The sequence below is a fragment of the Apium graveolens genome, chromosome 3 (genome assembly GCF_009905375.1).
Source record: "Apium graveolens cultivar Ventura chromosome 3, ASM990537v1, whole genome shotgun sequence".
NCBI classification, from domain to species: Eukaryota; Viridiplantae; Streptophyta; class Magnoliopsida; order Apiales; family Apiaceae; genus Apium; species Apium graveolens.
The window spans coordinates 160317121-160335276 of record NC_133649.1 but is presented as its reverse complement, the minus strand read 5'-3'; the positions used below and the strand labels follow the sequence as shown (position 1 = coordinate 160335276).

Sequence of the window (18156 nt, the reverse complement as noted above, 5' to 3'; positions counted from 1 at the left end):
CTTCTTCAACAAACAAGTCTCTTCGTAGGGATCCAGCTCCTACCTCCACGGTAACCATAGCCTCATACCCATAAGTCAGCAAAAATGGGGTTTCTCCTGTGGTTGATCTAGGAGTTGTGTTGTAAGACCAAAGGACCATGGGCATCTCCTCTGACCAATCTCCCTTTTTTTCTTCTAACTTAGCCTTCAAAGTATGTTTTATGATTTTGTTTATAGCTTTTGTCTGACCATTGCTGTGCGGGTGATAGACCGCGGCAAAATCTCTTTTGATGTTCAAGTCTTCACAGAGCTTCCTTAGCTCTTTACTGTCAAACTGTTTACCATTATCCGAGATGAGTTTGTATGGAATACCGAACCTGCAGATTATGGAGTTGAAAACAAAGTCCCTTATCTTCTTTGTTGTGATCGTGGCCAGTGGCATAGCCTCTGCCCATTTAGTAAAGTAATCCACAGCCACCACGGCGTATTTCATACCCGATTTTGCTTTGGGCAACTCTCCAATGAGATCGATCCCCCACATGGCGAAAGGCCAGGGGCTTACCAATGAAGTAATAGACGTTGCCGGGGCGTTGGAATAGTTGGCGAATCACTGGCAATGGTCACAAGCCCGGACAAATTTAAAGGCATCTTCTTTTATAGTTGGCTAGTAATATCCTTATCTAAGGACTTTTAACGCCAATGAACCACCCCCCGAGTAATTTCCACAAATCCATTCGTGCACCTCCCTGAGAATATAATTTCCTTCTTCTATGTCCACGCAGCGTAACAGCGGCTGGTTAAATCCCCTCTTGTATAGCAACCCATCATATTCAACATACTTCGCAGCTTGGTAGCGAAGGCATCGAGCCTGTAGCTTGTCTTCTGGCAAAGCTCCCGTTCGAATATAGTTATGAATGGGGGTCATCCTCCCCTCTAGCGGGATTTTCTGTGTTTAGAACACTTCTACCTCTGGAACACTCGGTATCTCTTGGATTCCCAAAGGAATTTGTCCAAGTTGGATGCTATCCATTTGTGACCCCATCTTTTCCAAAGCATCTACCTTACTATTTCCTCCCTTGGAACGCCCTCTAGCCTGGCACTTCCAAACTTCTCCAATAGACGCTGCGCACATCTCATATAAAACTCCGTCCGAGGTCCCCGGGCTTGGAAACCTCCGTTGACTTGATTTACAACTAGCTCAGAATCACTCCGAGCTATCAAATTTACAACCCCCACTTCCAGAGATATTTTCAGACCATTGATCAAGGCTTCATACTCAGCATCATTGTTGGTGACATAAATTTTGAAATGGATGGCGCTCATCAAATGATGCCCTTTCAGGGTGACTAAGACAATCCTAGCGCCTGCTCTATTATTATTCACAACCCCATCGACGTACAAGATCCACCAAGGTTGTGGCAATTCTTCCCTTTCATCAGCAGGAGGACTTCCTTGTGAGGAAGGCTCTGGCAATACTATAGCCTTATTATCTACCTCAGAATCAAACTCAAGTATAAAATCAGCCAATTCCTGTCCCTTGATCGCCGTACGAGGACAGTATTCCAAATCGAATTGTCCCAACTCTATCGCCCATTTTAGCATCCTTCCCGACGATTCTGGTTTATGCAGAATATGTCGGAGCGGATAGGCGGTGCGAACCTCTATCCGGTGAGCTTCGAAATACGGTCTTAACTTTCACGCCACGAGAACAAGGGCGTATACCAATTTTTCCATGCTGGTATATCTGGCGTCTGCATCCAACAGCCTTTTGCTCACATAGTACACGGGACATTGATGGATTGCTTCCTCTTTTACCAACACTGCGCTGACGGAGTATTCTGAGACCGCCAAGTAAAGAATCAACGTTTCTCCCTCTTCTGGCTTGGCCAACATCGGAGGATTTCCCAACTACTATTTGATTTTTAGAAAATCCTTTTCACAATTTGAGGTCCACACAAAATCCTTCCCCATTCCTTTGATTGCCTTGAAGAACTCTTTGCACCTATCCGATGACTTTGAGACAAATCGATTCAAAGCTGCAATCCTTCCCGCTAACCTCTGTACCTGTTTGACGCTGGAGGGAGATTTCATGTCCAATAGAGCCTTGATTTTTGCCGGGTTTGCCTCAATTTCTCGGTGGTTAACCATGAACCCCAAGAATTTTCCCGACTCCATGCCAAACACGCACTTCTGAGGGTTCAGCTTCATCTTATATTTTCTCAGAATATGGAACATCTCAGCTAAGTCTGCGATGTGATATTTTGCCCTCTTAGATTTTACGAGCATATCGTCCACGTATACCTCCATCGTCTTTCCGATCTGTCTCTTAAACATTTTATTTACCAATCTTTGATAAGTGGCACTGGCATTGATCAGACCAAACGGCATTCCAATGTAGCAATAGAGTCCCCTATCAGTGATAAAAGGTGTGCTCCTGGTCAGGCCCATACATGGGAATTTGATTATATCCGGAGTATGCATCCATGAAATTGAGCAAGGCATGTCCTGCTGTGTCGTCGACCAACTGGTCAATTCTTGGCAAAGGAAAGCTATCCTTCAGGAACGCTTTATTCAGATCAGTGAAATCCACACATATTCTCCATTTTCCGTTGGGCTTTTTTACTAACACTGGATTGGCCGACCATTCCGGGTAAAAGGACTCCCGAATTAGTCCGACGTCTAAAAGCCTATCCACTTCTTCTACCAAGGCTATAACCCTCTCTCCGCTTACAACCCTACACTTTTCTCAAACCCCTTTATGTTTGGGATCGATGTTCAAACATTGGCACATCACATCTGGGTCGATTCTCACCATATCAGAATGGTTCCATGCAAATACATCGAGGTTTGCCAAGAGAAATATTGAAAGACCCTCTTTCAACCTTGGCGCTAACTGAGATCCGATTCTCAGAACCTTACTTGGATCTTTTTTATCAACAGGGATTTCGATTATGTCTTCTACTGGTCCAATCTTCTCCGTTGGCATTGGTATTCGTGGATCTAGGTCGGGAGGATCACGATTCTCATTATTTTGTAGAGAAGGCGCGTCCTCTTGGGGAGGAGCATCAACTTCTTTAGAAGGCGTGCCCTGTATCACAGGGGCATCAACTTCCTTTAAAATTTTCGAGGACAAGGGCGCTCCCTCAGAGAGAGGGGCATCTACCTTGTGCATATCCCGTCCGAGACTTTGCAAGACGTCAAATCTTCCTTCGAGCCATTCCCCATTGAAATCTGCTTGGATTATGATATTTGTGGGTTCCTCTTCTTCCAACATTTTGATTCTGATTGTGTCTTCCAAGAACAACATTGTTGGAGGCAGTTCAGAGGGGGGCTTGTCTTATTGCTCGACATAATAATGGACTCGGATTTCCTCGATCGGTTGCTCGATGCTCCTTTCTCGATCATCATCTGATGCATCTTCGTTGTGGGAGTGCTTTCTGAAGCCCCTCATAGCTTGCATGTAGCATTCCCGAGAGTCATACTGAGACCCCTTTATACTTTCCACACCATTTGGTGTTGGAAACTTGATGGTAAGGTGGTGGATTGAAGTAATAACCCTCATCTCCCGAAGAAAAGGCCGTCCTAACAGCACGTTGTGGGATGACTCCTGATTCAGGACCTTGAATTTGAGCATCTTTGTCACGGACAACGGGCTTTCCCCCAAAGTACATGGTAACCGAATTGATCCCATAACTCTAACTCCCGCGCCGAAGAAACCATAGACCCACGAATCTTCTCCCTACATATCCCAATCAGGTAGCCCCATCTTCTTAAAGGTGCTGTAGTAGAGGATGTTTTCCGAGCTTCCATTGTCCACGAAGGCCCTATGAATGTTTTTGGTTCCGATCTGGATGGAAATGACCAGCGCATCATTGTGGAGGTGGTGCACCCACCGGCCTTCTGCTTCTCTGAAGGTGATATCCATAGATTCACCCTTGAACACTTTGGGCGGTCGAGTTTCCACCTTATGAATGTCTGTGAGAGGCCTGAATCGAGCTTCCCTAGCGTATCTTGCCTAGACCCTGTTGCTGCATTCCGTTCCGGGATCTCCCCCGTAGATCATTCGGATACTGCCGTCCCTGACAAATTTATTTTCTTTCAAAGTTTCATTGTTCGACCCACGTGGGACTCGCCCTCCTTCTTCCTTTACCCTGTCAGTGTTATCCTTGTGCCTCCTTACTTCCTTAACCACCCATTCGTCAAGATACCCTTCCTTGATAAGTGCTTTGATCTCTTCTTTTAATTGTCGACACTCATGTGTGTTATTGTAACAGCCCGCACTTTCGGACTATTAATTCTAAATCAAAAATAATACAAAATACAATTATTAAACCAAAATCTATTATAAAGGTGACTATTACAAAAGCGCAGCTAACGGAAGCGGTCCAAAAGTCATTCTACTCCAATACTAAGATCCTCGAACTCCAACGCTATCCAACTCGAACTCTTAGGCGAAACCTGAAATTGTAAGAATGAACTATACAGCCCAGCAAGTACAAATTGACTAACTATTTAACCGGAAAACAATGGGTGTTTTAATAAAGCGATTTTTCTCAAAATAATAATAATTTTGTAAAACAATTTCTAAAGTAGATCCAACCAAAAGTTTTATATTTTAAAAATTCAGAATTTAAAACAGAACAGAGTATATTTTATAACAGATCAGAACATAATAAAATAGAACGAAACGATAATTCTTATAAATACCACAGTCTTCATCTACGACCACACTTTGCCAGTAGACGGCATCTAATTCTTATTCTTATTCTCATATACCACACTTTGCCAGTGGTCGGCATCTAAAGTTCAATAATTACGCGCCCTTAATAGGTATCTAAAGTTGCACACTTGTGCGCCTAATAAGGGTATCTAAGGCTAGTTCCGGAACTATAGCGTAAATTACGAACAGGTTCGAAAACGTAGAGACTGGGTTTCAAAAGATTCTCGTATCTTATTTCTTATACAGTTCGAAACAGAATTCTTATATCTTATACGAAATTCGAAAATCAGAGTATCAAAACTTTTCCGAAAATAAAAGTAAGTTAAAAAGTACTTACCTCAAAGCCTGACCAGATCTGAATTTACTCTTTCCTCTAAATGATATTTTCTTGGAAAACACGAAACACGAAAGCTGTAGAGAACGAAAAGAGCTTTTCGAAAAGTCCAGGATCACTGAATTCTGACTTACGATGAATTTTCTACGAATTTTACAAGACTGCTGATTTTTGTGAGAAAAAGGCCTACGAATTTTGAAAATAAAACCGAGGAAGACGAATAAGATGTATTTATAACGATACAAAACCCTATATCTTAACCTACAAGTTATCCATATTAAAATTGGATCCAAATTTTAGGCACATTAGTCTAATTCAATTTTAAATCCTAGTCCTTTTATAATTTTAATACTTTTTTTCTATTATTCTATTATTAATCAAATTATAAAAATTACGGGATATTACATACTACCCTCCTTAAAAAGAATTTGGTCCCCAAATTCACAACAATCCTAAAGTTCGAGACACATCTACCCTATCTACCCCCTGATCTACCAAAGGTCAAATTATGGTCCACAAGATCGAATCCTAGGGAATATATTAGTCCCATAACTAACAAACTCCGAAGGACAGCCTGCTCTGATACCAACTGTAACAGCCCGCACTTCCGGACTATTAATTATAAATCGAAACTAATACAAAATACAATTATTAAACCAAAATCTATTACAAAGGTGACTATTACAAAAGCGCAGCTAACGGAAGCGGTCCAAAAGTCATTCTACTCCGATACTAAGATCCTCGAACTCCAATGCTATCCAACTCGAACTCTTAGCCGAAACCTGAAATTGTAAGAATGAGCTATACAGCCCAGCAAGTACAAATTGACTAACTATTTAACCGGAAAACAATGGGTGTTTTAATAAAGCGATTTTTCTCAAAACAATAATAATTTTGTAAAACAATTTCTAAAGTAGATCCAACCCAAAGTTTTATATTTTAAAAAATTCAGAATTTAAAACAGAACAGAGCATATTTTATAACATATCAGAACATAATAAAACAGAACGAAACGATAATTCTTATAAATACCACAGTCTTGATCTACGGCCACACTTTGCCAGTAGCCGACATCTAATTCTTATTCTTATTCTCATATACCACACTTTTCCAGTTGTCGGCATCTAAAGTTCAATAATTACGCGCCCTTAATAGGTATCTAAAGTTGCACACTTGTGCGCCTAATAAGGGTATCTAAGGCTAGTTCCAGAACTATAGCGTAAATTACGAACAGGTTCGAAAATGTAGAGACTGGGTTTCAAAAGATTCTCGTATCTTATTTCTTATACATTTCGAAACAGAATTCTTATATCTTATACGAAATTCGAAAATCAGAGTATTAAAACTTTTCCGAAAATAAAAGTAAGTCAAAAAGTACTTACCTCAAAGCCTGACCAGATCTGAATTTACTCTTTTTGACCCTCTAAACGATATTTTCTTGGAAAACACGAAACACGAAATCTGTAGAGAACGAAAAGAGCTTTTCGAAAAGTCCAGGATCACTAAATTCCGACTTACGATGAATTTTTTACGAATTTTACAAGACTGCTGATTTTTGTGAGAAAAAGGCCTACGAATTTTGAAAACCGAGGAAGACGAATAAGATGTATTTATAACGATACAAAACCCTATATCTTAACCTACAAGTTATCCATATTAATATTGGATCCAAATTTTAGGCACATTAGTCTAGTTCAATTTTAAATCCTAGTCCTTTTTTAATTTTAATACTTTTTTCTATTATTCTATTATTAATCAAATTATAATAATTACGGGATATTACAGTTATGTCCGGACGACTCATGGTATTCGTAATACTTTTTCTTGTCTTTGCTTTTCCAGGATGATAGAGCCTCAGGTTTTCTAAACAGCCCTCTGTTTTTGTTCACCTCAAAGATATGCTCAATGGACGCGGCCAATGGTGTGTACCGGCTTATAATGTAGTCATAGCTTGAGGGAGGACTTCATTCCCTCCTCGTGGTCGTGGTATTCACCTGGTTTGGGCTTCGACTTCTCCTTCTGTACCTCAGGGCTTGGAGATATGTCTCTCTTCCTTGTTTTGTTTCTCTGACTTGCTTGCGCTGCTGGTTGTACCTCTGCCAGAGACTGCTCTATGGCTTTGAACGACTCTGCCAAAGCAAAGACATCCGCTAGAGTAGCTGGGTCTTTTCCTTGTAAGTGCTTCCAGAAGTCCAAACCAACCCTTAGCCCTGCTATCAAAAAGCTCTTTAAGGCTTCGTCTGAAGCCCCCTTACGCTGGTAGATTTAGCATTGAACCTTTTAAAGTACGACGTTAAGCTTTCATTCTCCCTTTGATGACGTTGGTGAGAGTTGTAACAGAGGGAGCATATCTCACAGCATCTTGGAACTTGGTCAAGAAAAGAGTCTTCATTTGATCCCAGGAAGTGATTACTCCCGGCCCAAGCTTTTGAAACCATTGTTGGGCGCTTTCTCTAAAAGTCTCCGCCAAGAGCCGACATCGAGCCAAGTCCGGGACTTGATATATGTCCAACTCTATATTGAATCGGCCTAGAAATTCCACGGGGTCTGAGCTTCCATGGAAACGGAGACCGCTAGTAGTGTTGCGATACCCGACCGGCAACTGCGCCTCTCTTACAGCCACCGAGAATGGGGAAGAGATTTTGGCCGTGGCCGTGGCCGTCACTCTGCCTTCTAGATGGTTAAGTAGCCTTTTCAGATCGCCCACATTGAAAGTCCCCAAACCTGGGATAGATTGCATAAGAGGCTGTGGACCTTGGGGCTGCGATGGAGGTACCTCTCCTTGGTTCCCACCTGGAGGGGCTTATTGTTGGTTGGTGTTCTGGGCATCTTCTGGTATCACGATCACTTCGGGGTTCCGACCTTGATTTCCCCCCAGATTTTTTCCTTGACCTCGACCGCGGCCTCGAGCCATCTCATAATCATAATTTTCCACATCCCTATGATCATCATACTCAGCATAGTTATCGCTGTCTTTTCGACTATACCAGCGGGCATCAGTGCGACCATGGTAGTTGTCGCGGCGATACCCATCTAAATACCTACCTCGACCTCCGCCTCTTCCCCTCCATTAGGGTCTTCTTTAACGGTCGCTTCCATATCCTCGACCATAACGGTCCAGCGATCTGCAGGGAGGAGCTCTCTCATGATCGCGGTGCCGCTCCTGATTTTCATGGGAATTCAGGGGCACATGCGTTGTATCATGGGGCTTCACATCTCCACGATCAGCTTCCTTTTGCCATTCAAGTAATAACATTCTCAGATCATCATCGCCTAAGCGGATCCCCAAGCGATCCTTTAAAGCCGCGAAGCCTCGTTGCTCATTCTCCGGCATGGACTTCGCCTGTCGGCGCTCCTCAAGACTACGTCCAGACTGGTGCGGATGGGCAACCCCCCGGTTATCCGTCCGTAGGATTTCTCGACCATCGGCATCTTCTTCCACCAGCTCGATGATTGGAGACGTATCATTGGAATAGTTCAGGCGTCGCGGGGTTATCGGCACACGTCCTCCTCCAGTGTGACCGTGGCCGGCCAAGGCATCTTTATCAGTCATAGGTGCTTTCCCAGGCGCATGAGTAGCACGGCTGCGATGAAGGCCCCTTCTGGTCTTGCGCCGCTCTACGGTGCTCAGCCTTGAATCGAAGCCGTTCAAAGCATCTCCCATGCGATACAGTTGTTTCAGCAGGTCAGCGTTGCTGATAAGCACAGGCGGTTGTCCCCCAACATCTGGAGTGGGGCGATCGGCCATGGTTGGAAAGTAAGGTGCATGGCGTTCATAACCATGATCAGATTCTTCTTCAGAGCTTCCATCATAAAAAATTCCATCATCATATTGAGACATCCTTCCTCCTAGATGCATATCTTGATTAGCCCCTCCTTCTAGCGCCAATTTGTTGACGGAGGAATGTGGTAGCAACAAAGTTTGAGGTTCGTGGCCGGAAACAAGATCTATGACGGTGGTTCTTTATCGGAGATATGAACAGTAACCAGTGGATCCGATGAACAGTGTTCTTCGGGAAGTATGAACAGTGTTTGGTGGTGGTGATTATTGGGGGCTGAGATTGCTTAGGGTTAGTGGTGGCTCATTTGCGCTCTGGCTTCTGACCCTTTGCAATTTGCCTACATATCCCTATTTATAGGAAATCAAGCCCACGTAGTTCTTGGGGAACAAGAAACCTAACGGGCTTATATTTCTTGTCTCGAGGCCCAATGGGAAACCCACTGGAAACCGTCTTCTACTAGCTTTAGGAATTTCCGCCGATGAGGCCCAACCACAAAGGTCCAAGCCTCGTCCGCGGCTTCGAGACTTCACGGATAAGGCATCTCCCTGGCCAAGGATAACCCTCCGCTATCAGCTGTTTCTCTAGTCCGTGGACACAGGTATAGTCGTAGTTCACCCCAAATGTTGGACACATCCTTGTCCCCCGATAAGGAGCCCTTACCAGATTGCAGGACAAGTGATCCCAAGCTTTTGGGTGCAAAGTGCAGGATACTCCGAAGTCTCCCAACGAGGACACCTGTTGACACAGAGCTCCCAAAGCACACACCAGATTTCACCCCTCATCCCCAATGAGGACACTCATTGACTACAGGAGGAGGTCTTCAGTCCAGGCATACCCCTGGAGGTCTCCGACCACGGATACCGCCTTTCCTGTAGATATGCTACAGGAAGGAGTTCTTCAATAGAGTACCTGCATCAAATAGGTTAGTAATAATAATCTTCATCCTCCTTGAATCTTCCAAAGAACTCGACCAAGCAATCATGTTGAAGTCTTCACAAGGTCTTCTGTTCAGTCAGGGCGCGCCCTAAGGCTCACCATAGGAAGAGATCCAATCAGGAAATTCTCCACCTTCCCTTAGTAACTGGGCGCGCCTTCCTACTAATCTGAGGGCGCGCCCCCTTATACATGGGTCTATTTGACAGCAACCTTTTCTCAGCCATCAAAATACAGGGCACACCCTTCATACACACAGGACGCGCCTACTTTCCTTCCATAAGGCAGATAACCTTATCCGTTCCTTGACTTTAGGCATTTATATCTTAATTTTAATTGTTTTCTTATTTTCAGTCTTAATATAGTTTTTACCAATTTGTGGGCATAACACATTTCATAAGAGCTGCAATTCAACAATAACTAATACAACTTTTGTACTTGAGAGCTAATAGTATTATATATTGATGCTCTCATAAGCCTTGCTCGCAGCAATCAGTTAAACATGTTCTAACTGCACCTCATTCAGGCTATACAGACGCTCGTACTCTCCCAGATGCTTTGACAAGGTGGGTTTGTCGATGGCTTCATTGTGATACGACTTGCAAACAAAGTAGATAATTGTTTGAAGTACCAGTGCGTAGAGAATTATTGGCACCAGTACTGCTAAGCATAAAATTCCAACAAGAACTCTCGTCCAGTACGCCCAGGGATAGGCATAGGCCGCAAAATAGTAAAACACAGAATGTATCCCCCAAATGAGAATATTCAACTTGAAAAATATAGCGAAAGCCACCCAAAACTTGCCTTTGATCAAGTTCCTACTTTTGTTCATCGCCTTAATTCCGTATGATTGTTCTAGAACGGTCACAACACTAGCTAGCTGCCATACGATAGTGAGATATACGAAACCTACGATGTATATGATCATTAAGATGAAGAAAAAGACAACCGAAATGGTGTTACCAGCATATACGCAAAGAATCATGGTTACAACAGCCACGACAACGTATATGAAATTTAATACGTAAATGACGATGAACGTGACCACGAGGCGCTTCCATACTTGTGGCACAACACCCATGACTTTCTTGAAGGAGATATCGCGATGCGAGTAGATGCAAGCTATGGAGTAAACCACGGCAGAAGTAGAGAGGAGGGAAAATATACAAAGGAAAGTGTAGTATGCAAGCTTAAAAAGAACGTAAACTGCCCAGTCAGTGGATGTGTTTCTGTGTTGGGCATACCTATGGAATCTGATTCTCCAAAAAAAGATTTTGGAGATCTCGATTTGAGCTAGGAAAATGAAGCAGAGGGGAAGGATGAAAGCGAGGGTGATTTGGTTAAAGATTTTACGCCAAGGAGCCATGATTTTGTGGCCTTCTTTGTAAATACCAAACACTCCAAGAAATTTCATATCTTCCTGTGCTCTCTCCATCTTTGGTCTGTGGGGAGGCCAAGTGAATGAAGAGATGGAAAATGTGTGGATTGATTAATTTCAACAAAGGAGTCGCTATATATATGCTTGCGGCACACGTATTGTAATTTTGTAAATATAATTAGTACCGCGTGATTTAGAGACTACATCATACAGATGGTGTTGTACGCTGGAGTTCAACCAGTAAACTAATAAATTACGGAGCGTATTTGTCATTTACTATAAAATTCTACTTAATTACCTATGTAACTCTGCCGAATATATGTTTTGACATATACTCCAAAAGCAGCTGGTCGGATATTAAACTGGAGGGCATATACATAGGTATTGGATCCCCTCAAGCTAAGAAATCTTGATATATTTATTAGCATAAATATAATGAATGTCACTGTGTGGTACTCGATCAGTTCACATCTAATTACCATAGAAACCGAAGCGAGAGCGAGAAAAGATACTTTCAACTTGTAGCAGCTTCTGTTCGAAGTTTTTGCCCAATCAAATATTCTGATTCCCCGCTTGTTCACAGCCAAAGTAGAACATGATGAAATTCGTTTTTTTTGTCTTCTTTAGGTAAATACCTTTTTATTTGCAAAATATAGCTTCATTATTTATAATTTATTTATGGGATAAACAAAAGTTTATATAACTATACAATTTAAGCGATATCTCGTTAAATAGCAAATTCAATCATACGAAAAATATAATCAGTCGAGTCTGCAGTCGTAACATTTTTATTCATGATTTTTTGTACTCTCCTAAGAAACTCAATACCATCAGATGCCAAAAATTCAAATATGACAAAAGTAAAAGGTATGAACACGTGTTAATTATATTTACATGTCTGATCATGTTTGCGTACTTTTGCCTCAGCTGTTTTTATAGCTGCCTAATCAACTATAAACGGTTCATGTCCAAATTCATAAGGAGAAACTCCGGTTAGATCATATTTAAGATAAAAATGTTGGATTTTACTTTAATTGTTTTATTAAATATATTTTAATTGTTACATATGTCGGATTTTGATTAGTGATTTATTGATAATTTTATCAAATTGGTGATTGATTAATTTATCGGTTGATTTATATATATATATATATTTATTTATTTATTTAAATCGTAGGTAATCTAAAACCGCTACTTTTCAGGTGCGCACTTGATAAATTTCACGGGTTCACGTAATAATCTGCAAATCACGTGAATTAAGATAAATGGTACTTAAAAAACATAGTATGATTAAGGAGGCCTAATTAATTATCGGCTGATTTTTAACATAGGTTCGAAGGATATACAGATTAATAACATCACCTGTAAAAAATATAAAATCAAAGAGTAAAAAAGCCCGACAAAAAAAATCAAAGAGTAAAAGCGACTTACCTATGTTTCCTGACTTTTTTGCCTTACAAGGGTCGAATTTAATGATTGAACTCTAAATCCTTGGACAAAACATTATGGAAGTTCCTGACTTTAATTGTGAAGAGGAAGAAAAAAATGTGTACGCATTTATATTTTGTGTAATGTGTTCTCAATATATTTTATTAAAGAAAAGAATAAAAAAGGAGGTTAAATTTGGATCAATTTTTATCCAAAATTTTCTTTTCAAAAGTATGTTAATTGAGAAAAAAGATATATTGATATTTTAAAGTAAATAATATTAGATAAATTAAAATTTATACCAAAATAATTATAAAATGATGTGAAATGACAAATGTCGAATTTTAATTCGTGTACGTATATAAATGTATTCCGATTCCCATATTACGATAAGAGAAAAAATTAATATTTGAGCCATCTTGTATTTTTCTTTTAAAAATTTTCACTTTCTTTCATTTTTATTAATTGTATCCGCACATAACAAGTCAAATTTTTTATCTCCCGCAAAAAGGACAAAAATTGGACCACTAGATTGTCGCTTTCTCTCTTTTATTTGGGAACTCACAAATGCAACGAAGAAAATTACATGCAAAATCTTTTCTTAATTTTTTTTTCCCATATTTTATTCTTTTCTTTTCTTCAATAAAAGCCTTGATCGAAGGGGCAATCTAGGCAATTAATATACGACTACACGAGTTCTTCCTATTTCGTATCAGCTGTTAACGTCTCGGAATCCCACAAGAAATATGTGGGCCAGACCTGAGATAAGTATTGAATTTGCAGAGCTGGTAACAAAATTAAAACGTACTTAGTGTCTGTTTAGAAAATCTTAAAATAAATAATTTCTAACTTTAAATAAATAACTAACTTATAAGTGATATGTAAATAAATATTTATAAGTTACGTAAGTGTTTGTATAATATTATTTATAAGTCATAATTTATTTTACTTAAATGGACTAAAATAAATAACTATTAAATATAATTATCTTAATTCGTGAATTTAATATTAGATTAATATTTACAAATATATATTATAAAACTAAAATAAAAAGAAAAGCAAAAAATCATAATAAGTTGAGAAAAAGTACGTCGTTGCTAACATTCAACTTATCAGCTTATAAGTTGTAAATTCGACTTATAAGTTGGGTCGACAAACAGTCATCGATAAGCTGTTACGGATTTATAAGTCATACTTATAAGTTGCACACAAACAGGCCCAGTGCCTAGCTGATTCAATAAAAATCAATATAGAAAATGTGAATAACAGGGGACCTGCTCCTAACAATTTATGAATCAGTTTCAGAAAAAAAAACATATATCAAAGCCTTAATGTTTGTTGGGCCACAGCCCAAATAGGAAAGAGCCCACTAAAAAGGCCCACTTATATAGTATAAAAGGACTTGTAAACATACATAGAAAGGCATCTGAATATTATACTTCAACAATGGCGCTAGAAGGAGGTTTAACCCCCTCCTACAAACAGCATACATATAAAAACAATGATAAATAATCAACAAAGCACAAGCAAAAACCAAAACACTAGAGAGATAGCTACAATCAAGCAAATGGAGAAGAACAAAGCTCCGTTAATTCCAAAGAGTTTATTCCTAGAAGTAGATGGAACAACAACGACGATCCTTTGCAACTCGAGATGCACAAATGCGAAGATAAGCGAACTCGAGTCCTTACTCCGCAAGGTAAACAGGTCCTCACCAGCGATGCACGTCTCCATTTGGAAAAAATAAAATGCCAAAAAGACAAGGACACTACTAAACTCAAACTTGATGTCGTGGAGATGGAGGCCGACGACGAGTTACGCCATCTAGATGCTGAACGAAGAATTTTACTCGAGAAGGTAAGGCAAAAACGAGAGATAGCTCGCCTCCAAAGAGAGCTCGTGGAGGTCTCCGAAGGACATGTTTCCTCAGAGTACCAAACTGAAGATTATGAACCATCATGGGGATCTTCTATGGGAAGTGAATACATGAGGATGGAGGACTCCACAGGGTCGTTAACGTCACGGAGGCGTAGACAAAGATACGAAAAAGATGACATTGCAGATGATGATGACAATATAGAAGGTAGAGGTGTAACAAACCTTACCGAGGATGATGTGATTTTAGTTCGAGATTTCATAAGGACACACTCAAACGAAATGGAAACTTCTACAGAAAGTCCTCTATCTCGAAGAATTGAAAGGGCTAGAATAAATAGAGATCTTAAAGTCCCACCAATAGAGTAGTTCGAGGGATCCACGGACCCCGCGGACTTCATCCACCTCTTTCATGGACAAATGACCTTCCATGGACATTCTGATACAGCTAAATGTCAGTATTTCTCAACATGTTTGAAAGGGCCACCTCTTATGTGGTACAAAAATCTACCACCAAGGTCAATAGAATCATGGACCACTTTGAAAAATAAGTTCAAATCCAGGTTTTCTACAAACAAGAGAGGGCGAAAAATGATAGCATCACTTGTAAACATTTGCCAAAGGTCAAATGAAAGTCTCATAGAATATATCAATCGGTCTCGGGCTGAAACCATTCAAATTCCCGATTTGATAGAAAATCTGGCCCTAACATATCTCGCAGTTGGAGTTGACAGGAGTAGACACAACTTACTTCTCGATGAATTTTTCGAAAAAAGCCCCGTCACTCTCCAAACATCTATCGACTTATTTGAACATAGGTTAACACTCCAAGAAGCGGTAGTAAGCATACAAGAAACAAGGTCCCCAAGTCGAAGGAGCAGTAGGTCAACCGAATGGTCATTACAGTGGGATTATCGCAAAGGAGGTCGTAGGAATGAGAAGGAACCATCTGGGGCGTCACATGCCCAGATAAGCTGGAAGAAAAACCTGTAAAAATCTTAGAGGACCTTTCAACAACACGAGTATCACCAGTAATGCAAAGGTCATGGCCTCACAGGCCTCGCAAAGAGCGAGACTTCACAAAGCTCAGCATTAATAAAACTTAAATATTAGCTATTCTCAAAGCTTCCCCAGGGTACAGACCACCACGACCCATGAAACCAAACAGACCTCCGAGCAACAAATTTTGTGACTATCATGAAGACACAGGGTATACAACAGAAAGATGCTACCAACTGAAAAATTTGATAGAAGACAAGATTCAGAGCGGAGAGCTCGCACACTTCGCAGTTAAAGAAGACTCATCACATCACCAGTAATATGACCAAGACATAGTTATTGACTTTATATCAGGAGGTCACTCAGCAGGAGGAAATTCTAACAGGTCAAGAAAATCATATGCACGAGAGGTATTCAGAGTTGAATCCAAAAAACCAAAACGAAGTCCTTCCCCGATCATCTTTTTTTCAGATGAAGATTACGGGGATAGAGTAATAGAGGATCACCAGGATGCACTAGTGATTACCACCAAAATAGAAACAAATACAGTGCAAAAGATCCTTGTCGACAATGACATTTCTGTAGACATTCTCTATTACAGTGCCTTCAAAAGAATGGATATTGGCGATAGGAAGTTAAAGGATGCCCGGGATGCACCCTTATATGGGTTTTCATGAAATGAAGTAAAGGTGGTTGGGGTGATTGACCTACCTGTATTCTTCGGATCTCCCCCTTGCCAAACATGGCAGATGGTTAAATTCCACTTCATAAACGCAATTTCCAGTTATAATGCGATCATTGGCAGAACTACTTTAGGGCCATTGAAAATAATAATTTCAGTCCCCCATCTAAAGATGAAATTCATCACAGACTCCGGGGTCGGCGAGATGAGTGGAGATCAAAAAAATCAAGACAGTGCTATATAAGCTCAGAAATTCCAAAGAAAACTCCCCAAGAAGAGACTTTAATCAATCAAGTCGTCGAAATAGACCCCAAAGACATCACCGAGTCCCCAAAGCCCCCCCACTTACGAAGCCGTTGAACCAGTAGAAGAGATACCACTTGATGATGCAGATCCAGACAGAACAATAAAAATAGGCACAAAAATTTCACATGAACTTCGGACAGCTCTAATACATCTCCTCAAGCAGTTCAAAGACATCTTCGCATGGGCTCCAAAAGAAATGCCAGGGATCCCAGAAAATATAGCTCTACATCATCTAAACTTGAAGACAGGAATTAAAGCGGTAAAATATAAAAGGAGAATTTTCTCAAAAGAAAAGCAAGAATCAATTAAAAAAGAAGTAGACTGGTTACTTGAAGCAGGGTTCATCAAGCCCGTACAGTTCCCCAGATGGATAGTGAACACTGTCTTAGTCAAAAAGAGTAATGGCAAGTGGCGCATGTGCATTGACTATTCCGACCTTAACAAAGCTTGCCCAAAAGACTTCTATCCGCTCCCTAATATTGATCAACTTATCGATGCAACAATAGACAATGAAATGTTATCATTTATGGACGCTTTCTCCGGATATAATCAAATAAAATTGGCAGAAGATGATCGAGATGACACTGCATTTATCACCCACAATGGCGTCTTCGCTTACAAAGTAGTCCCTTTCGGGCTTCTAAACATAGGGGCCACCTTTTAGAGTACAATGGACATAATCTTCAAACCCCAGATCGGAAGAAAAGTCCAAGTCTAAGTGGATGACATTGTGACTATGTCACCCACGACATCAGCACATGTGAATGATTTAAGAGAAACATTTGAAAGGGTGAGAAGTCACAGCATGAGGTTGAATCCAGCAAAATGCTCCTTCGCTCTCAGTGGAGGTAGATTCCCAGAATATCTTCTAACCCAAAGAGGTATTGAAGCTGATCCCAACCAAATATCATCCATTCAAAACATGGTGGCTCCAAAATGCATCAAGAAACTCCAAGTCCTCGCAGGCTCCATCGCAGCTCTAAGACGTTTCATACCTCAATCATCAAAGAAATGCCTCCTAATGTATGAAGCCATCAAGCAAGCATCAAAAAGCAACCCCTTCAAATGGATGAAAGAATGCGAGGAAAGCCTACAGCAAATAAAGCAATTCCTCACCTCACCACCTATAATGGCAAAACCAAAACCATGCGAACCCTTGAAACTATATCTATCTGCGGCCGATTCAACAGTAGCAGCAGTACTCATCAAGGAGGAAAATTCCAACCAGAAATCTGTATATTACGCAAGCCACATACTAAAAGATGCAGAAACTCGCTATTCAAATATTGAAAAGCTCGCGTACGCACTTATAATTGCAAGCAGGAAATTAAGGCAGTACTTCCAAGAACGGATGATAATGTTCATGACAAATCAACCATTACAAAGAATTTTGCATAAGCCAGATATGACAGGCAGATTAACATCATGGACGGTTGAGCTAAGTCAGTTCAATCTCGAATTTTAACCAAGAACATCTATGAGATCTCAAGCCTTAGCTGACTTCATCACGGAGTGCACTTTCTCAAATCTTGAACCAGGAGAAGTAATCCCCATATCTGAAAGTAAAGCATGGATACTCTTCACAGATCGGTCATCCACCTCACAAGCAGGGGGTGCAGGAATGGTCCTCACTAGCCCCGAAGGCCTTGTGGTCAAGCAGGCTGTGAAGTTCAAATTCCCTGCCACCAACAACGAAGCTGAATACGAAGGTTTAATATCTGGTCTAAAACTAGCCCTCAA

The 18156-nt window shown here is 40.7% G+C and overlaps 2 protein-coding genes across 2 annotated transcripts; both read right to left on the bottom strand.

Moving 5' to 3' along the window:
* Positions 1–1035: 1035 nt before the first annotated feature.
* Positions 1036–1581, bottom strand: LOC141714683 (uncharacterized). Its single transcript, XM_074518187.1, has one exon. It carries the CDS (start codon positions 1579–1581, stop codon positions 1036–1038), a length of 546 nt encoding a protein of 181 aa, XP_074374288.1.
* An 8663-nt stretch (positions 1582–10244) lies between these two features.
* On the bottom strand, positions 10245–11183 carry LOC141714682 (uncharacterized). Its single transcript, XM_074518185.1, has one exon. It carries the CDS (start codon positions 11181–11183, stop codon positions 10245–10247), a length of 939 nt encoding a protein of 312 aa, XP_074374286.1.
* Positions 11184–18156: the final 6973 nt, after the last annotated feature.